The sequence below is a fragment of the Hetaerina americana genome, unplaced genomic scaffold (assembly GCF_022747635.1).
Source record: "Hetaerina americana unplaced genomic scaffold, ioHetAmer1.1.p SCAF_4, whole genome shotgun sequence".
Taxonomy (NCBI): Eukaryota; Metazoa; Arthropoda; class Insecta; order Odonata; family Calopterygidae; genus Hetaerina; species Hetaerina americana.
In genome coordinates, this window is record NW_027286985.1 from 53525508 (window position 1) to 53544678 (window position 19171).

General features: G+C 42.8%; 1 protein-coding gene across 1 annotated transcript in view; it reads left to right on the plus strand.

The window, feature by feature from the left end:
- LOC139692210 (serine/arginine repetitive matrix protein 2-like) overlaps positions 1 to 19171 on the plus strand; it is a 372759-nt gene that overhangs the window by 156711 nt on the left and 196877 nt on the right. The window contains exons 3-5 of the mRNA XM_071590276.1: positions 4351 to 4449; positions 5729 to 6044; positions 7927 to 17369. Coding sequence (XP_071446377.1) covers positions 4351 to 4449; positions 5729 to 6044; positions 7927 to 17369 — 9858 coding nt within the window. The remainder of the gene's footprint in view (positions 1 to 4350; positions 4450 to 5728; positions 6045 to 7926; positions 17370 to 19171) is intronic.

Below are 19171 nucleotides of genomic sequence, written 5' to 3' on the forward strand. Positions count from 1 at the left end.
TGTGGAAAAAATAAATGGAATAAGTGGGCGTCAAAGGAATGCAAATTTTGAAGAAAAAATCGTATTCCTCGGGCGAAAAACACTAAAATAACAATGGGTTGCGTAGCTTCTGGCAATTCCCTGAGCACGTATCTCCCGCGCTGAAAGACAGGTATGGTGTAGGTGGTGTTCTTTAATGCATCTCTTCCGAATCGCCGAGTAACATTCAGACGGCCTGGAGTGATATATTTCCGTCTCTCCTGATGTATACCCTTTACTTCTCACTCTCCCCCTGCTCCCCACTCCTCTCACCAGTCCTCCCCTCCATCCCCTACCCCTCCGATTCACACCAACCAGTATGCCCACGCTCAAGAATCCCATTCCCCTCCTCCCCCTCACTCCTAAACCCCACCGACCTACCTACCCCCTGCGACAAATCCATCACGCACCATCACCCACGCGCCCCGCCCCCTTTCACCTGTCCGCCACACTCCCTCAGGTTATCCCCTTCCATTCCTTTTCCTCCGCTCAGGATTTACAGTTCTCGCCTCTTCAGCATCGCCTCCAGTTTTGAATTTCCGTTTAGCGAAATGGAGCAAGGTGTCTCCACAATGGCAGTTCTGTATTTCCTACATTGACTCCCGTTACAAAAAAAATCTACTCCCAATACATCTCCGAATGTATATCGAGTGACATCGATGATAATCGAAAGTCATGAAGTAGTTGACATGCCAATTTGAACTGCAAATTCATCTTCATATGTCTTGCGAAAATGAGTGTAAAGGTCAAGGTTCAATTATCAGTTACGATGAAAGAAATTGGAGAAAGTGTGGTACACCGCTGATGAGATCTCTTCTGGAACGGATATACTTTATGGGGAAGATGACGTATTTATTCTCGTGGCAATCGAACGATGGAGTACCGAAAGCAAAGAAAGTTCGGGCTTGAATATTGTGAGACTGTATGGATGAAAATACTCGCACCATTGGTCATACGTGTATCAAATTAATTTTGTTCACATTACTAAAATTTACGGTTGTATTTTTATCGCCATACTGAATAGTGATGTCACAAATATGATGGTGAGCGTACTACCGCTGAAAGGCGATAATAATATATATCGCTCTGATGAAGGAAATGATAATATATATATCGCAATTTGTTTACAAAGCATTGTGATGTACGTATGTTTGGCGTTTTGTGAAAATTGACTCACCGTTTCTGAGGTAGTTTTGAGTTGAAAAATTATATTCACTACTTACAAAAACCATTCACAATAGTTTATGTGTCGCACTTAATCATAAAATTGGTACTTTTGCCTTCTTATTATAAAAACAACTTATCAGGTGAGTTTAACTTTACACTGAGACGCGCATTTACAAATTCCAAATGCAAATTTTTCCTTTGACGACGAGAACTTTGAAATATTAGAAATTTAATCACTATTATATCCCAAATTATAATATATCTCGAATCATTATGTAGGTTACCACAAAAAATAAATTATTACAATAATTTCTTAAATATATGTTCAACGAAAGTTCGAGCATTCATACATATTTTAAAGAACGTATTTTCTTGAAATTGAACTATTCATGAGACTCCATGCAAAGAATACTCCTTCTAATGAAGAACTATGGGCAAACCATCATGAAGAGTGCATTTACTAAAACCTCCGATTGGTACAATTCTCTTTAGAGGTTCTTAAGTAAAGTGTTCGAAATATCTGTGGATCTTCCGTGTTTTGCTTTGCCATTACGTTTGATGGAATTCAATTTTCGACTCTTCGAGGAGCAGCATAATCAGTAGAGTGAGTTAAATAATGTTTATACCTCTTTTAACCGACGGTAAGAAAAATTCAAGTCAACTATATTCGCATTCTTCTTCAATATTTCGTCCATGAACTCAGCTGTATTGGAGCTTCCAAAAATAAGGCATTGCTTTCCAACAATATTCTGTTTAATACTGTTTGTTTCATTTGATGTATATTTTTGCATATGCTTGACAATAATGCAGCATTGTTCCCAGCCTAATCTAATTTATGCTCCAAGGCTTGCCTCAAAAGTTACGACTTACTTGGCCTGTGACGACATGGTTAGTGTGGTTGTTAATTCAATTTCGGAAGACTACTGACGAGAAATTCTCCACGGTGTTGCTACTTGAAAAGTAAATCACTGCGATACGTGGTAATTATAGTTTGTAGCCATAGTTCAAAGTTTATTTTATTGGTAGATTACCTTTGAATGAATGCGTTTCAGTTGTGATTTGATTTCATCAGCCGGTAGGACCTTTCAAATCCATTTGATACGTTTGCCTCCATTGCGAAATGGCGCTTTGCAACTCTTTTAGCTCAAGGGTAGTGGTTGGTAGTGCAGTTCCGTGTCAATGTTCACCAATCCATCGGCAAATATATTTTTTGTCCCCCTGGAATGATCGAATCAAAACCGCGCACATTATCGTAAATATGCAAGCATCATCGTCTCACCAGCATTAGCTCTTGAAAATTATTGCTGCTCTCATTCAGTCATATGATTTTTATTGCCGCAAGAGTTTCATAGTTCACCCTTTTTACAAATTCTGCCACTTACCTTCGATTGTCTGTACATGCTATGATTCGTGTAATTGCACGCGAGTCAAAAGTAGGTCAATTGAAAGTTTTACTTTTGATTTTGGCTTTTAAATACTTTCTCATTAAATTTTCTCTAAAATATCAATGGGGGCAAAGAAAATAATTAGCGACGCCTGACGTCATAACGTCATTGCGCTTGTTTGAATCCAATGCAAATTTTCAGAGATTTAACAAGTGTGACATTTATGTTCTTTTTGTCATGTTATCAATTGTGAGTTGAGGTGATGTACTTAAAACCAATTAATGCACGAAGGACTTCATATTACCGCAATACAACGCTACGCTTTCAAGCTAGTTCTAGGTCCTCTCAGAATAATTCACGCCAATTGAAACCAGACCGGTTCCAGTATTGAGTATTCCCCAGCTTAACTTGAATTTTAAGAAGTCTACATTTTTATGTGCACGTGAGCATTAGCGTCAAAGGCCCTTAAATATGGCGTAATGCGTGTGTTGTTGAATTCTGTCTGAGTCGCTTATCAGACCATAAATGGTCCTTTCGGCGTAGCGACCATGAGTCACTAATTGAAAGCGATTCGTCCAAGTGTTCAACGTTTTATTTCGATTGCCTCTCATAAAAATGTACCACGGAAGGACTGCGTGACCTCGACACTTGCTCGTCAACATATTATTTAACAATAGTGAACGGACAAAGTCCTCTGAGAAGTTTTTGAAACACTCTTTGGTTTAAGCACCATTTGTGCAAATTTTTTAGGCTAAAAACTATACCACCATATATATATAGTGGTATAGCAGATATATCAATTATCATGTGGATCTTTGTGTTAGAAATAAATACCTACGTTTCCATGCAACTGATTATAACGCCTTTCTGAAGTTGGGTAACGTGTATTTGATGCGTGGGTATGTCAGTGGCCTGTCGGCAATTTTCTCGTTCCTTCACCGTGTGGGCGATTTGTTACGAACTCACTCGTTAGTTCACCTTTTCGTGATTGCACGAGCCTTTCACGGCAGACAGCGGGATTTTCCAGCACGCCGCTGACTTGCCTTGCATTCTGAAACAAGCTGAAATGGTTTAACCGTCGAAGAGGAGAATTTCTCTCCCCTCGTGGTAACATTGACCCAGCTGTCAGAGCTTAAGGTCAAAGCCTATCATGTCCAACCTCACCCATGAAACGTATGAATTACCTCAACCAAGTGCTAACTCCAATTCGTCCCCGCCCATTTCCCGTCCAGTTCCATTCGATTCGCTTTATACATTTTATTTTTATTTACTTTATTTTGGAAACGTTCGGAGAAATAATCTCCGAAGTCAATGTAAATAAAAGTCGGAGTCCCCTCCCTTCCTACCCGCCTCCCCCGATCCACGAATTCTCCCTCCGCGGAATCAAATAAAAAGAGATCAGGAACAAAAAAAAAGAATAGCGACCGCATAATGCCGCACATAGCCGGCGAGGCGTGTCTGGAGGAAAAAAATGAAAAGCCTTCCCTTTTCTGTTGCCGTGTCGCGAGAGTTTTGGGCAAAAAAAAGTTTCGTGAGGGAGGTTGGCGGAGGGGAGGGGGAGAGGGCGGAGAGGATTCGGACGGTGGAGGGGGGCTCTCAGAGGGGAAGTTGAGGGGAGCCTCGCGTCTCCCCTCCCCCCGCATCCTCCCCCTACACCATAACACCCACCCAACAAGTCCCACCATCATCCCCCCCCATTGTCCCCGCCACGGCCTCCGCACCTTTGACACCCTGCCACGCACCGCGCTCTCTCGCGGCCTGCGCGTTGTATGGTTTACAGTGGCAGGCCACCGAGGACTTTGGCCGAAAGAGGGAGATCCGGGCGCGGATGTACAAGTTGAGGGAGCGGAGGCTTAAGGAGTTCTACACGACTGGAGAGGTCAGTCAGCCTCCGACACCACCACCATCCATCCATCCATCAATCTCCACTTCCAACCAGTCACAAGCACCACCGTCCAAACACGCCACACACGCCATCGGCGGAAGATCAACACCAAACACGGTGCAATTGGTCGCCGGGTGGGAGAATGACAGAAAAAGGGTCGATTCACCGTTTAGTGATCAAAGATTATGGGAATCCACGTCGATGAATTCCGATGTTGGATTAATTAGGGGGAAAATTGATGTGGATACTTAGCACACAGTCGCTAGAATCAGTACTTACGCTTAAAAATGCACTAATTTAATAGCAGGTGGGGAAATATTTAATTTGAGAGGAGAAAATAGGTTTTTAAATTTTAATCTGGCCTAACCATCTCTCACAAAAAATGACAGTGAGAAAACTCCTCGTCTTTTACCGGATAGGTTTATAAAATGCCATCCAAATTTTCATGAGTGATATTTTTTGCATTCACTTTTTTGCGCAATCGAGCATAGGTTTGGTAGCAAATTTCAATGGTTTAAGAGGTTTTGAATACTTAACCTAAGAAATAAGTCCGGGTCCAGCAAAACCTTTTTGAAAAGAAATCAGTTTATTCTTGATAATTTGATTTTTTTTATTTCACCATTTTCATAATACTCCACCGGACTTATTCAATATTCTGTGTATATAGTATTACGTAAGAAAACTTCTTTGAACGAAATATATTATCTATTTGGAACTAATAGCGATACCGCAAATGTTATTTCATCGTGCACCCCAAGTTGAATTACGCTCGCCATTAATTCAACAAACATCGACCGCTTAAACTACTGTACCTGAAAGAAAATAAGACACTGTTAAAACGCTACAAGCTTCCTGGTATGTAATGCATGATATATATTTACTTCTAACACTTCCAAATATCCCTGCGATAAAATTCCTTATGGTTGAAGGGTACTATTAATTCATTCTAAAAAAACAATATAATACACAAAATTAAATACTATTTACCATTCAAATATAACATTTCTAACTATTTCAAATTATCTTTGTAGAAATTTGTGTACGAGAACTTTTAATGTACAGAATGCATATTTGGAATATGGTGAAAAATCTTCCATATCATATCTTTTAGCATTGACTTGCAACCAACTTTCTTAACTATTCTTAGCAAACTCTTTTTTTTCTTTTCAATAGTGATTATGTAATGTTGTCCGAAAGAAAACATTTAACTGAACTTATATTCTTCCTGCCCATTTCACGAACCTGTCATCTAATCTGTCTTCTCCGCTCCCAGGTGCTAAAAGACTTGATGTCGACAACGTTAGATGGCAGCAGCGAGACGGTGGAGAGCAGCGCCAAGACGGGCGGTGTGGGCTCCACGGTAGTCAGGACGACGAAGACGACGTATGCGTCGTCCGAGGGCGGGGATTCGGTGGGCGGAGGGGGCCTTATGGTCACCACCACCTCGGAGACGATCAGGGGGGGCGGCGGGGGGAGCCAGGAGTCCCTGGTCATCCGCTACCGGTCGGGTGGAAATGAAGACGAGAACCAGAAGAACATTGAAATGGACCAGCGGCAACTGCAGGGAAGCACCGAGTTGATTTATGAGAGTGAGTATTGGGCGACCGGGCAAGGGGTGAACCCAAATATTCTTCCCACCCCTTGAATACTTATCAAGTATTTCGATTCCACGGAGTTTAGCTTTCGCTCAAACCTCTGGGGAAAATTTTCACTACCCCCATCCAAGTTATACAACATATCTGAAGAAGTACGGATATTGGTGTTGCCCTGTCAGATTTTATTCCGTGAATGTGCTAATATTATCTTACTCCTATGAACTCTCGCGTTATGAATAAAGAGCATTTCATTGAATCACACATACCCTTCCAGTCTTCAAATTTCTAAACGCTAAATCTTGAAAAACAAAATTATTCGCTTCACTAATTCCGGAAATGCACAATTTGTTTTCGAAAGATGGAATTTGTTTGTCTTTGAATAATGCGTTCCAATCCTTTATTTTCAATGTTCACTTAATATGAATGAGCTTATTTGAAAAAGCTAAACTATGGTCATCACTTGGTAGTAATGAATGATTTCCCAGCTTTTGAATTATTATGAGTGCATCTCATGACGAAGTTAATGAATCACCATTAATTTCAATACATGTACACTACACAATGAATTGACAGAATTTAAGAAACCAATTCTTATTCACTCACCATTCACCTCTAATTTATAATTTGGAATATTTTATGCAATAAATAAATACACCCCTTGCAAGAATAAAAGCCCTGTGCACTATCCACAGGTTGATCCTATACAAACCATTTTCCTTCAATGTCAAATAGTACAAGGAGAGTACCGATTGCACTAGCGTTTACTCGTTTGAAATGATTATGTCATCATGTACGAAAAACATACTTCCTCTAATCTAAGCATTGGGATATAAAATAAACATGCCCTTTATTTTTTAATGCTGTCAATAGGTACTTTATCCTTAATAGGATATTTTATTTCAACAAAAGACAACAAGTTAATTCAACAAAATACAATCCGATAAATGTTTAACATTTAATCTCGGAATTCAATTTTCTTCTTTCAATTTTTACTATCTCCTCCTCTAATTTTAATTGCAGTGGAAATAACTTTGTTTCCCATATGAAATAGTAAGTTTGAATAACTTTACCACTTTTACGACTACTCTTTATATAAAGTAACCTATGATTACGTGCAAGGGAACGGGGTAATCAACGTCTGTCAATAGTTTGGTGGATCTTGAAATCGTTGAGGGAGGTTGGCATATTGTGCACCAATGCAAGGCATATGGCATTCATTGAAATATTATGTATTCAGAAAAGGATATCAAAATGATATGACTCATACTGTTCTTATACTTTCCAAACAATTAGGATTTGTTGAAGTAACTTGAACAGCGTAAAAGAGTCGTAGTGTCTTTAATAAGCAAATTCGCCCCGACGTGAGATATGTAAGTGATGTAGTTATTTATATATATGTAGTGAGTCTAGCCAATCAAAAACAAATTAAGCAGTAAAATATTGGCAACACATAGCTAATCAGTTCATAGGATAACTAAGTTGTCGTTAATTTTTATGAAAACTTACAAACTTTACAACTTGATGAAGTTTTCTCGGGTCTTCCACCGGGTCAGGGGTTCCATGTTGGCCTTGTATTTCCTTGGACGCATATGGCCAACATGGAAACCCTAACCCGGTGGAAGACCCGACAAAACTTGAACGAAATTATTCATTTTGTGCTTATCTGATACCAGATATCTATAAATATATAGAATCAAATATTTATAAAGTTAACTTTATTTTCTCAATGAAAATTATATCAATTTTATTCTTGTTTTCGTGTATTCATACACATGAATGAAATGCATAAATTATTCATCCAATGATATTTTAATCATGATATTGTGAAATATTCTTTTTGTTTTCTTTAAAATGATTAATTTTTCTGCATTCGCAGCTGGTGGAAAGACTTCAAGATCAAGCCGCACGCACATGAGCAGCAGCAGTAGCAATCAGACCTCTATGATAACCAAGAGCGCAAATTACGGCATCCACTCCCAGTCACTTGCAGATCAAGGGTTTTTGACTTTGAAATCCAAGGAGATTCGTGACTCTGAATCACCAACTAGAGATTTCATACCTGCTCGACAATTACAGCAAACGTCTGCAGTCAGCCGCGGAGGACCAGCTGGCGGGGGCTATTGGTATGAAGAATCAAAGACTTATCACACTGATGATGGTACAGATGGAATTCAATACGGAACCCGCGGCGGGCAGCAAGGTTATTCCTCATCGACCGAATACGGTGGAGATGGGAGTACCACCGTCACACGTCACGCAGGTGAGGTAGTGGTGTCATCAGATCGCAAAGAAGAAGTCAACAAATCCTCAAGAAAACAAGAAAGCTCGTCTCATCAGCAGTACTCATCTTCATCATCGTACTCCTATTCTAGCGGTGGTAAGAGTACGCAGGATTGGGTGGAAAAACATCACGCTGATGATAGTTTTGAACGACAGCAGCCTATGCATATCGAAAGTTCTAAGAGGACAACTGGAGGAGATCATCATGAGTCGACAGTTGAAGAAACTATCCGTCGGGATGGTAGAGAGTCGTTGGAAAGAACCTCCACACACCAAGAGCAGCACACTAGCAAAACAGAAAAAGATATTGATAGTAAAGTACAGGAACGAAAGATAACAGCTGAAGATACAGAATATCGCCAGACAGAGAGGGTAGAAGAGAAAGACCTAAAAGACGACTCATCCAGAGGACCTAAACAGAAGGTCACTCAACGTTCAAAAACAGGTGAACTTCCACTAGACGTAAATCTTGCAAAACAGCAGATCATTACCACATCATCAACTACGACAGAAGTTATAGATGCATCTGTCCCATCTACGACAACCTCCACCCCTGCTCCAGAGTCTGGGCCAGGGCCAGACGGTGCAAGTTGGACTATAGTATCCGGGAAACAAAACGGAATATGTAGTTCTACTGACGAATTTGTTTTCAGGTCTGGGACATCAACAACAGAGAAAACAACTTCCCAAGACTTAACTGAAAAGGTCATTTCTAGCGAAAAAACCACCAGAAGAGAAGACAAAATGGTAGAGGAAACAGCAAAACCTGCTACACCTTCACAACCTTCTTACCCTACAGAGACAGGACCAATGCCAGCAGCGGGAAAACCAACACCGATTGATTCCCCGGTGTCAAGTCCAATAGTCGAGGTGAAGAGTATTATGAAACAAACCACCAGTACGACATCTACAACTTCCGGGACTCAGCAGCCTAGTGCACCTTGCACTGCAACGTATTATACGCAGACAAAACGGATTAGCACAGAGGTAAGCCCTACTCATGAGGCTTTCGCGCGATCTTTAAGATCCAGTCCGGAGAAGACACAAAATTACACACGCGCCTCCTCTAAGACTTCCATCGACACCAACACCACCATACTCTCTTCACCGACTCGAACTCAGAGAATTTCAGTCACATCACCAACTGGGCCTGGAGGCATTATTTCTGATAGACCCAGGGATAGGACTTCTCCATTAAAACAGTCAAGTCCTTCACCATCGGCATCAAAAGAAAAGAGAAAACTGTCCTCGACACTTTCTCGGGGAATGGCCCCAAAGAGAACTGCTACCCCTGGTGCATCCCCATCCGCAAGTCCAGTGAGGGGAAGGACTCCTTGCTCTGACGATGAAGAGGAGCCAAGAAAGCTCACAGACGGAATTCCGGAGAAAAAAAGATCAATTGGCAGAAGGGAAGGGTCACCGCTTTCTGAGCAACCATTTAGAAAGGGTTCTATGAAAGATACTATACCGTCGTCAAGGAAAACTCCAGAAAAATCGCCTGTAAATGAACTGCCAAAAGAAGACAACACAGACACAACAAAAGTTCAAAGGAAAGTCTCAGAGTCGTCAACAAAGGATATGAGGACAACTAGCGTTAATGCAGTAGGTCGGAGGCCCTCGAAGGGCCCAAAAGATGAGAAACCAGTGACTAGAAAGCCTAGTTCAGACAGACTAACTTCTCCCCAAGACTCGGTGCCGAAAGATAAGAGTCCTGAATCTCCACATAAAGACAGAAGACCGAGTGAGGACCAGAAAAGCCCATCTAGCCCTCAAAGGCCAAAAGACTTGGACTTAAAAAGTCGTACTTCTCCTGGTATGAAGGACACAACTCCAAGCAGTCCATTGACGGATCTTACAGCAACTAAACCAAAAGAGCCGCTTAAGATTCCTGAAGCGGTTAAAAAACCTACTGAACCTGATGAGCCGGTATCGGAGACTACGGAAGAAAATCGACCGTTGCGTCCTGTTTTGCAGCCTCAGCAACTTGATGATGACTTTGACGTTGTTTGTGAAGTGTTCCCCGATTCAAAATTGCAAGACAAGCCTAAGAAAGTAATACCAACGGAGGAAATGTCTGAGGAAATTTTGGAAATACAAAGGAAAGAGAAGCCTTCCACGATGCCCGATTATCAACCGGAAGAGAATAAGCCTAAGTCTTTGGATGACTTTGAAAAGCCTTCTGATGAACCAGAGAGATCGCCATGTTTCAGGCCTTCACCAGAGAAACATGTATATACTCCTGAGGAGCCTCAAGAAAAAGAGCAGCCCATCTCTCCAAAGGAGCTGGATACACAAACTGAACGTCCGACTAGAAAGGATTCCCTACCAGGGAGAAGATCTCCCAAACCCAAAGATCAGGAACCCCATTCCCCATCCCGTCGAACCCCTATTCGGGATCAACCCTCTGGACAAACGCAAAGAAAGGAGTCTCCTTCGCCACTTAGAGACAGCCCTACTACACGCTCACCAATTAGAAAGTCTCCGGCAAGGGAGTCTCCACTGAGAGATAGGCCACTAAGCGGTTCGCCTTCACCAGTAAGGGAATTCAATACATCAGGTTCTCCAAGCCGGAAGTCACCTGGAAAGGACATCACAGATGCTTCAGGAGTTCGTCAGATATCTCCATCTCCTGAGAGAATTAAATCACTCTCGAGGTCACCATCTAGAAAAACACCTGAAAAAGACACCCCATCTGTATTGAAAAAACAATCATCATCTCCAGCAAGAGATTCACCCACATATTCACCATCCCGTCAATCTCCAGCCAGGGGTTCACCGGCTAGAGATTCCTCTACGACTCGGCAACCCGAAGAAACACCAAAGTCTAGAAAGTCGCCACTGCGTGATTCTCCCGTGCGTGGAGCATCGAGGAAGCATTCACCATCACCTCTAAGGGATTCTGGGAAAACTGAATCTCCTTCAAGAAAATCTCCGATGAGAGATTTGAAAAGGGATGTCCCAAGAAGGCACTCACCGTCTCCAGATACGTCGAAAACCCCGTCCAATGAACATGAGCCGTTGGCAGCGGTCAGCAGAAAATCACCGGCTAGAAAATCCCCTGCTAGAGATATTTCAGTAAAAGATATACGATCAAGGACGTCTCCAGAACGAGAATCGCCATACCGAAGGCATCCTGACAGAACTACTCCTGAAAGGTCTCCGGCTAGGAAACCTTCGTTCAAAGAGTTGCCGAGGAAAGAATCACCGGCCAGAAAAACTCCAGAGAGAGAAATTATAAGAAAGTCACCATCAAGACAGTCACCGTTAAAAGACTCAACTAAAGGTACTCCAGAGAGGGAAATGCCGCTGATGTCACCAAATAGACAGTCGCCTGTTAAGGAGTCTCCAAGAAAAAAAAGTGTTACAAGAAAATCATCGGAAAGAGAAATTATCTCGGAGAAAGAAACAAAAAGCAGGAGACCGCTTTCTTCAGAGATTCCGGCCCCAAAAAAGCATTCGCCATTTAGAGATTCCCCAAAAAAAGAAGATATTCCTGCTCTCAAATCCCCAATAAATGAGCCATCAGCAAGGAAATCACCTCCTAAGGAGACGGTAGTAAGGAAAATACCACATTACACATCTCCATCCAGGACACCAACTTCTACCCATGATGGTGTCAACAAAGATTCACCATGTTCAGCCCATCCAACGCTAGAATCACCTACTACAGATAAACCATGGCGTCAGTCTCCATACAGATCTCCTGTGAAAGAGACGCAACAACCAGAACCTCAAGTCAAAACCCCAGTCAAGGAATATCCTCAAAGCGGTATACCTAGAACAATGTCCCCTGCTAGGAGGCAAGTTGATTCCGTTCCTCCCAGTCCAGACTCTCCAAAATCAAGAGAATTAAAGGCCCCATGCACGGCAGTTTTGTATGATAAGCAGCCCACGAATCAGAGACGAAGTAGAAGTCCAGAAAAGGCCGTGACAAGGAAGACATCAGATGACACGAGGAAGAAACCAACAGATAAGCCAATCTCAAGAATCCCAGGAAGATCCCCAGCAAGTGGGACTCCTCCCTCTTCCAAACGGCAAACTCCTACCTCTTCTATTCCATCTTATCAGTCTCCCTTGCGACGTGGTCCTAGAGAGGAAAATTCTCCTACGTCTATTACGGATTCTACCACACCAGAGCCAAAGATATCCGTTGGAAGACCACATGCAGGTAGTCGACTGCCTGAAAGCGTTGACCAAATTAGGCCTGTCAGTTCTCCTGCTGGACGAATCACAACCCACACAACTACATTGACAGAAATAACAAAGAAGCCTAAGAGGCCGAGGAAGAAAAAGCCTACAACAGAGCAAGATTATTCAGAAGATGATGGGTCAACCACTGAGTCCGATAGCGAGAGGGAAGTAGTGGAAGAGAAAGTGGTGGTGACAGAGAAGGAAGTGCGACGGGTGAATGAAACTCTTGTGCAGGATACGGGATCACAACTTTATAGTGTCCCTGATGGAACAATGCCTGATAGACCAATCTCATTGTCACTTATAACTACCACTACTAAAACTACGACTTCTGGCGGTGAAGTACAACAAATTATTGATTCAGATGGAAACATAAGAACTACTACTATCCGTCAACCAATCACCACAACCATGTCAACCTCACAGTCCACTCGAGATATTGAAGGCCATGAAGAATACGTTACACGATCAGTGAAGAAAACATCTTATCCTGATAGGCCAGATGAAGACGAAGATGTGGAAATTATGGAAATTGATGAATGTTGTAGGCCAGCCATCGAGTATCCCAAAGACACCACCAAACGCTCTGGAACGAAACCTTATAGTGACACACTAAAACGTACTCCATTGCCATTGAAGACCAACAAAAAAGAGCCGAAACAACTAATCCCTACATCAGCGGGTAGAAAGCCTATTTTGAGTGAAACTACAAGGCCATCCTTTTCTGGAGAGCCAGCAAAGAAGAAAGTGCCTTCGACTAGTACGCCATCGCCTAAAACATCGACGGTAAGAAAGGCACCGGGAGCAAGACCAATTGATTCTTCTACGATTCCTGTCGGTGGACAAGCTCCTGGTAAACCATCACCAAAATCTCCTGGAAAACTGGGGCAAATCAGTCGTCTTCCTGCTAAAAGTAATGCTAAGCCAGATGTTAAACCTGTGACATCTATGACAGGTAGAACGGTGGTTCAGCATCAGAAGGTCACTGTATCCACAACCACGACAGCACCAACTAACCGCCAGCAAATGAACCGCATCACCTCTACAGTTCAGAAGATAGGTCGGCAACCGGTGAAAGGTGAACCTTTAGTAGGCTGCATTGCCAAGAAGCCTACTCCTAAAGGGCGAATCCCTCAGAAGACAGGGAAGCCGACACCTGTAAAGGATGTCAAGAAGGGTCCCATACCTAGCAAGAAAGCCCCATACAAAGAAGTACCAGAAGATGAAGTTGATTCTGAAGAAGAGGAAGAGGTGGACGTTGAGACACCAATTCCTAGTGATGTAGAGATCATTGATAAAATAGATTTTACAGACGAGGTGGAGACTTTGAAAAGGGAAAAGTTGGTGTCTGATGTGAGGAAACAAACTAAGATGACTGAATTGTTGCCTGAAGAAAAACCCACAACTCTTCATCCTTCGAGTGCTGGAGCAACACCCACGGGTACCACTTCAGCAACGGAAATAAGGCCAATTTCAAGGGAATCAACTCCTGATGCTCAAGGGAAACGTCAGCCAAGATATGCTGATAGAGTTTCGGAGCCAGATGATGATGAAATGTACTATGACGAAAAGACTCAGCAGAGGACCTCTCGAGTACATGAAACACACAAAAGAGACCATATTGAAAGAACGGTCAACATAACCATGCCGCGTTTAGAGACAGTGGAACAGAAGTATGCAGATGAAGAGGATTTGGAGGAATTCGAAAGAGCCGACGTAGAAAGAAGACGCCACATTCGCCCAGAGCAGGTCACTGATTTGGATGAAGAGGATACTAGACCAGTCGGGGAGGATGAAGACATTGAGCCTGCAACATTAAGTGTATCGTCAAAAGTTTCGCGATTTTTGGCGGCAAGTGTAAATGCTTCCGCCCCTCCTCAACCGTCTCAGACACCGAAATTCTCAGAGCCAAAAAGAACACCGCGGACATCATGGGAACCAGAAAATGATAGCCCCAAACAACCTAAATCAGATGAAACTGACCAAAAAACTCAAATCATCACTGATGATAATGCTTCTTACGCAGTTAAGCGCACTAGGAACATATTTGAAACCATAGCCAAGGCACCCGAATTACCTACAGCGCCGATGTCTCCTAAACTGAAGACAGATGTCCTTGGGAAGGCTTCTTTCTTTGAAACAAAACGCACGGAGGATGTTCATCAAACCCGAACTCCTCAGAGAGTCCTCCGTAAATCCTTTACTGGCAGCGACGAGAGTCTGGGTGATGAGGGATTGCCTAAGGAAAAACCGAGAACTATGTACACTGACTCTGAGGAAGATTATGACGAAGATATTCAAGAGAAGGAATCTCCGATTAAAAAATATCCATATAAGGAATCTAGCCCATCGAGAACGTATAGGCCGGAAATAGAAAGTGAAAGACCTAGAGGAAGCAGTTCTAGCCCACAAAAACCTCTAGCAAAAGAACCCAGTCCAGCCAGAAAATTCAGTGCAAAAACGGAAAAGCCGGACTTCTATCCAAAGGAAAAACTAGACGACTATTATGATGAAGAACAACCAGTAACGGATAAATACGAAGATGTATCGACAGATGACGATAGTCCTAAGAAAACATCATCTCTGGATAGGACATCTAAATACGAAACAACCACACGAACTGAAACAGATACCGAAGTTACTCGTCGAAGGAATATTTTCAGGGACACTGGAGCTATTCCTAGTGACGACGATCTGTCTCCTAAAGTTAAAAAGACTTCTGTTGGTTCCACAATGGGAAGAGAGGCTTTCCTCAAGCGAATGTCTAAGTTTGCTTCAACAACTGACGAAGCGCCCAGGCCAATGAAGCCTACTGACTCACCGAAGGGAAAGCCGGTAGGAAAGTTACCACCTGGAGGATCTCCCTTGAGTAAAGCACCTCGAGCGGATGTTCCAGAGCCAGCTAGAGACACTACAAGAGAGAGAGAATCACCCTCCCGGAAAATTCCTACAGACTCCTGTCTGAGGAGGATTTCTATCGAGGAAACAGATTACATTAGAAGAAGCCCAATTAGAGATTCACCTGGACGACCCTCTGACGCATTCACGCGACGTCCATCCAAAGATCACGCAAAACCTGGTGACGAGTCTCCAGGAAGAACCCCTTCAAGAGAGACGACCACTACTACTCGGAGAATCGAAACTAGCAGAAAGTCTGTTGATGAAACTCGCACTAGCACTGATACATTTACTAGAAGACCCTCGAAAGAGATCAGAAAAGATGATACTCTCACAAGAGATCATCCTACGAGGCAGACCGATTCACCCACAAAGGGTAGAGATGATAGGCTACCTGCAACAGACAAATTCGCTAGGCGCCCATCTAAGGATCGCGTTCAGGAAGATGATTCTCCCAGAAGATCACATGATGCCTATCCAAGAGGAACGGATACATTCACGAAAAAGCCGAAAGCACCCGTGGAAGATTCTCCCAAAGGAACTGGTACATTTACCAGGAGACCATCTAAGGAGCCACGTCCCCAAGATGACCATTATCCCCGTAAGCCTTCTGAGCCAAGGGAATCTCCACAGAGAGAGTCACCGAGAATTGGCTCTCCTGGAAGGGAATTGGATGATATTCCGAAAACCTCTGGGACTTACACAAGGAAGAAGTCCACTGATCGTTTGAAGGAGTCAAGTCCCTCTCCAAGGAGTTCACCATCTAGGGACACGTACACAAGAAGGCCGACCTCGGAAGATATTCACCGGGTACCTGATCAGGAACGGCCGGAAGATATGAAACCCCGAGGAAATGACACTTTCACGAGGAGACGTTCGCAACCAAGGGGAGAAGAGCCAGAAAAAACATCTTCAGCGGTGGACGCCTTGAAGCCTTATCTAAGAACAAGAAACCAAGAATTCCCCATTGATGATCAGGACAAGACAAAAACTAACGATAAGACACCCAAGAAGCTGAGCAGTAGCCGTTTTGATACATTCACGAAACGTGACTCTTCGACGACAATTAAGGACGACGTGAAGCGCACGCTACAACCGGCAGTGGAACGCACTCCCAAAAAACTCAGCGGCAGTCGCTTCGAAACATTCACTAAGAGAGATAGCAGCACGGCCGTGAAAGGAACGGAAAGCATAGAGAGCCGAACGAGGACTGTCACTAGCTCGGTCACCACCTTTAGAAAATCAGTCGAACGGGAGACAGAGAGGGCGGTGAGGACTGAAAGGACACCGTCGAAGAAGGCCCCGGAGCAGCGAGAATCTTCGCCGAGGGTCGACCGAAGGACACCCGAGAAAGCTGAGCGTAAAACTCCTGACAGAAGCGACCGCAGAACGCCGGACAGGATCGGTAGGAAAACGCCGGATAGAATAGACCGAAGGACTCCCGACAGAATTGACAGGAGAACTCCGGACAGGAGTGATCGGCGGACACCGGAAAGAAATGACTGCAGAACCCCAGACAGAAGGGGTGAATCACCGGCATCTTACGGTGAACCATTGAGGAAGAAACCGACAAGGGAAGTGGAGGAGGAGCCAGTCAGGAAAGCACCCCGTCCAGACGAGGAGGAGATCGAAACAAGGACGACGATGAGGAGGAGGCCGTCTAAGGAAGGCTCGCCCCGCCCGGCAGCCTCCAGTCCCCAGAGGAAGCCGGATGAGGAAATCCCAGACCAGCCGAGGAGGAGGTCGTCAGGAGGAAAGTTTGGGGTGGTTCTGAGGCAGACCAGTTCCGTGGGGAGCAGAGTTGAGGCGCTGATGAGTAAAGTCGAAAAGAAGACGGGTAGCATCACAACGACGGTGGTGCTGACGCCAACGCGCAGGAGATCATCAAAGGGACCAGAAACGGGGCTGGAGATCGAGGAGATATTCGACTTGGAATTTCTGGAGCAAATGGTGAGTTTTCCACTCCACTCTCTTTCTGTATTGCCTCCTCATAATATTTTCATTCATGTTATTGGTATGAGATTCTCACTCGCAGTTCAATGATATCCGATGTTTCTTTACAGAATTTAATAACATGGACTCTTTGATGGTTGTTTATAAATGCTTCGAAGCTTTTACGTATATTTTAACGTGAAATCTGATTTTTCACTTCTTCAATTAAGTTAGTAATTAAAATCCACTTCCTCGTCCCACTCTCATGTTGTGGTTAGGTACCAGATGCAATTAAAGATATTCATTAAACTAATTCAAATTAAATAAACCCCATGCAATATATTTTTTAACCATATTTACAGATATTTTCTTTTTATCCATCTGCCCATTTGTTACCCAAGGTATTTTACCTATTCAAAGATTTCAAGACGTTTTTGAGAATCCCTATCTCCTATAACCTTCTTAATATCATGAGAACTTCCTCTTACTTAACCCTGCATTATTTCCTTCATTTTTTCTAAACCTCTCTCTTCCTTTGTGCTCTCCAAAAGACCTATTTTATTCCATCCTCTACCCCGCTTACACATTGTTATCCCTCTAATCTCGGCCTTTGACAACCCGCTACCTTTCAATATTTCCTCCACCCACTTTCTCTGCTTTTTTCGGATTCCCCCAAAAAACCTCTCTTCACTAATTCTATTTCGAACCTACTATTTTTTACTCCACTTCATGAGCGTTGTTTTCCTAATGATGTCAAATTTGTGACTGTCCTTACAATTTACACTTTCCTCTTAAAGGAATGAAAAATTGAAGGAAGTCATATGTTAAGGAAAAAACGTCTGCGAACTGATTCGAAATCCTTGCTAAGTTGAAAAAGCGTTTAGTCTTAACTAGCATAGAATGGTATTCATTTCTGTAAAACACCAAAAGGTTCTTCCGTTTTCATTCTTCAACGGAATTGTTCTTTGAGGTTTTAATACAGAAATGGTTTTGTTTACCATGCATATCTGCGATTAATAGGTAGTTTGTTCATTTGTGTGGTAATTATGCATAATATTCAAACTGTTTAACACACTTAAGCCCAATTCTTATGTCAGGAAGAATAACTTCCTCCCATTGACAAGCTACATTAGATAATAGCGCTATAATGATCGCTATTATCAAGATATTAGCGATCCCCTCTGAGTTATCCAATAAATTAGATCTATCATTGCGAATATAGCTTCTCCATCCAGAATGCTCTCCATCTATCCACCCGAAACCATTTTATGTGAGCCCACGAGCGGAAGAAGCCGAGGAGGATTTAGAGGGCAAAGTTATAGAGCTCCCTCTTTTCACAAAGCTTGGTAGTCCTCACGGAATGAGTTTCCTCGGAGAATGTTTGTAAATAAAACACAGCTGCGTCAAAAAGTTAAGCGACAAACTCAGAGTGCCAAATATGTCGCCGCCTGTAACCAAAGCAATGCCAAACTATAAGCACATTAATGGCCACAGAATGTGGACATAAACTTATTCAAGTGTAGTAATACATACTAGGCAGTACTTATACGCTCGCGTACCACGCCGATCCTTTTGACAAATGTCGTTTATTTAATTCTTATTTCACGTTTTGAAGAATTCTTTTCGTGAGGAGCATACCGCTCAACTTCCCAACTTAATTTAAGGCATCGCCAGTGAATGGAAGCGTGTAAAGGTAATAGTTGAAATGAAATTTTGATAACGTAGCAATTTCATAATTTGTTATGAAATAATATTTTAAATTAATTTAATTCATTGCCTATTACCGACTCCAAGGGCTCATGGGTCAGGTGTTCCAATAA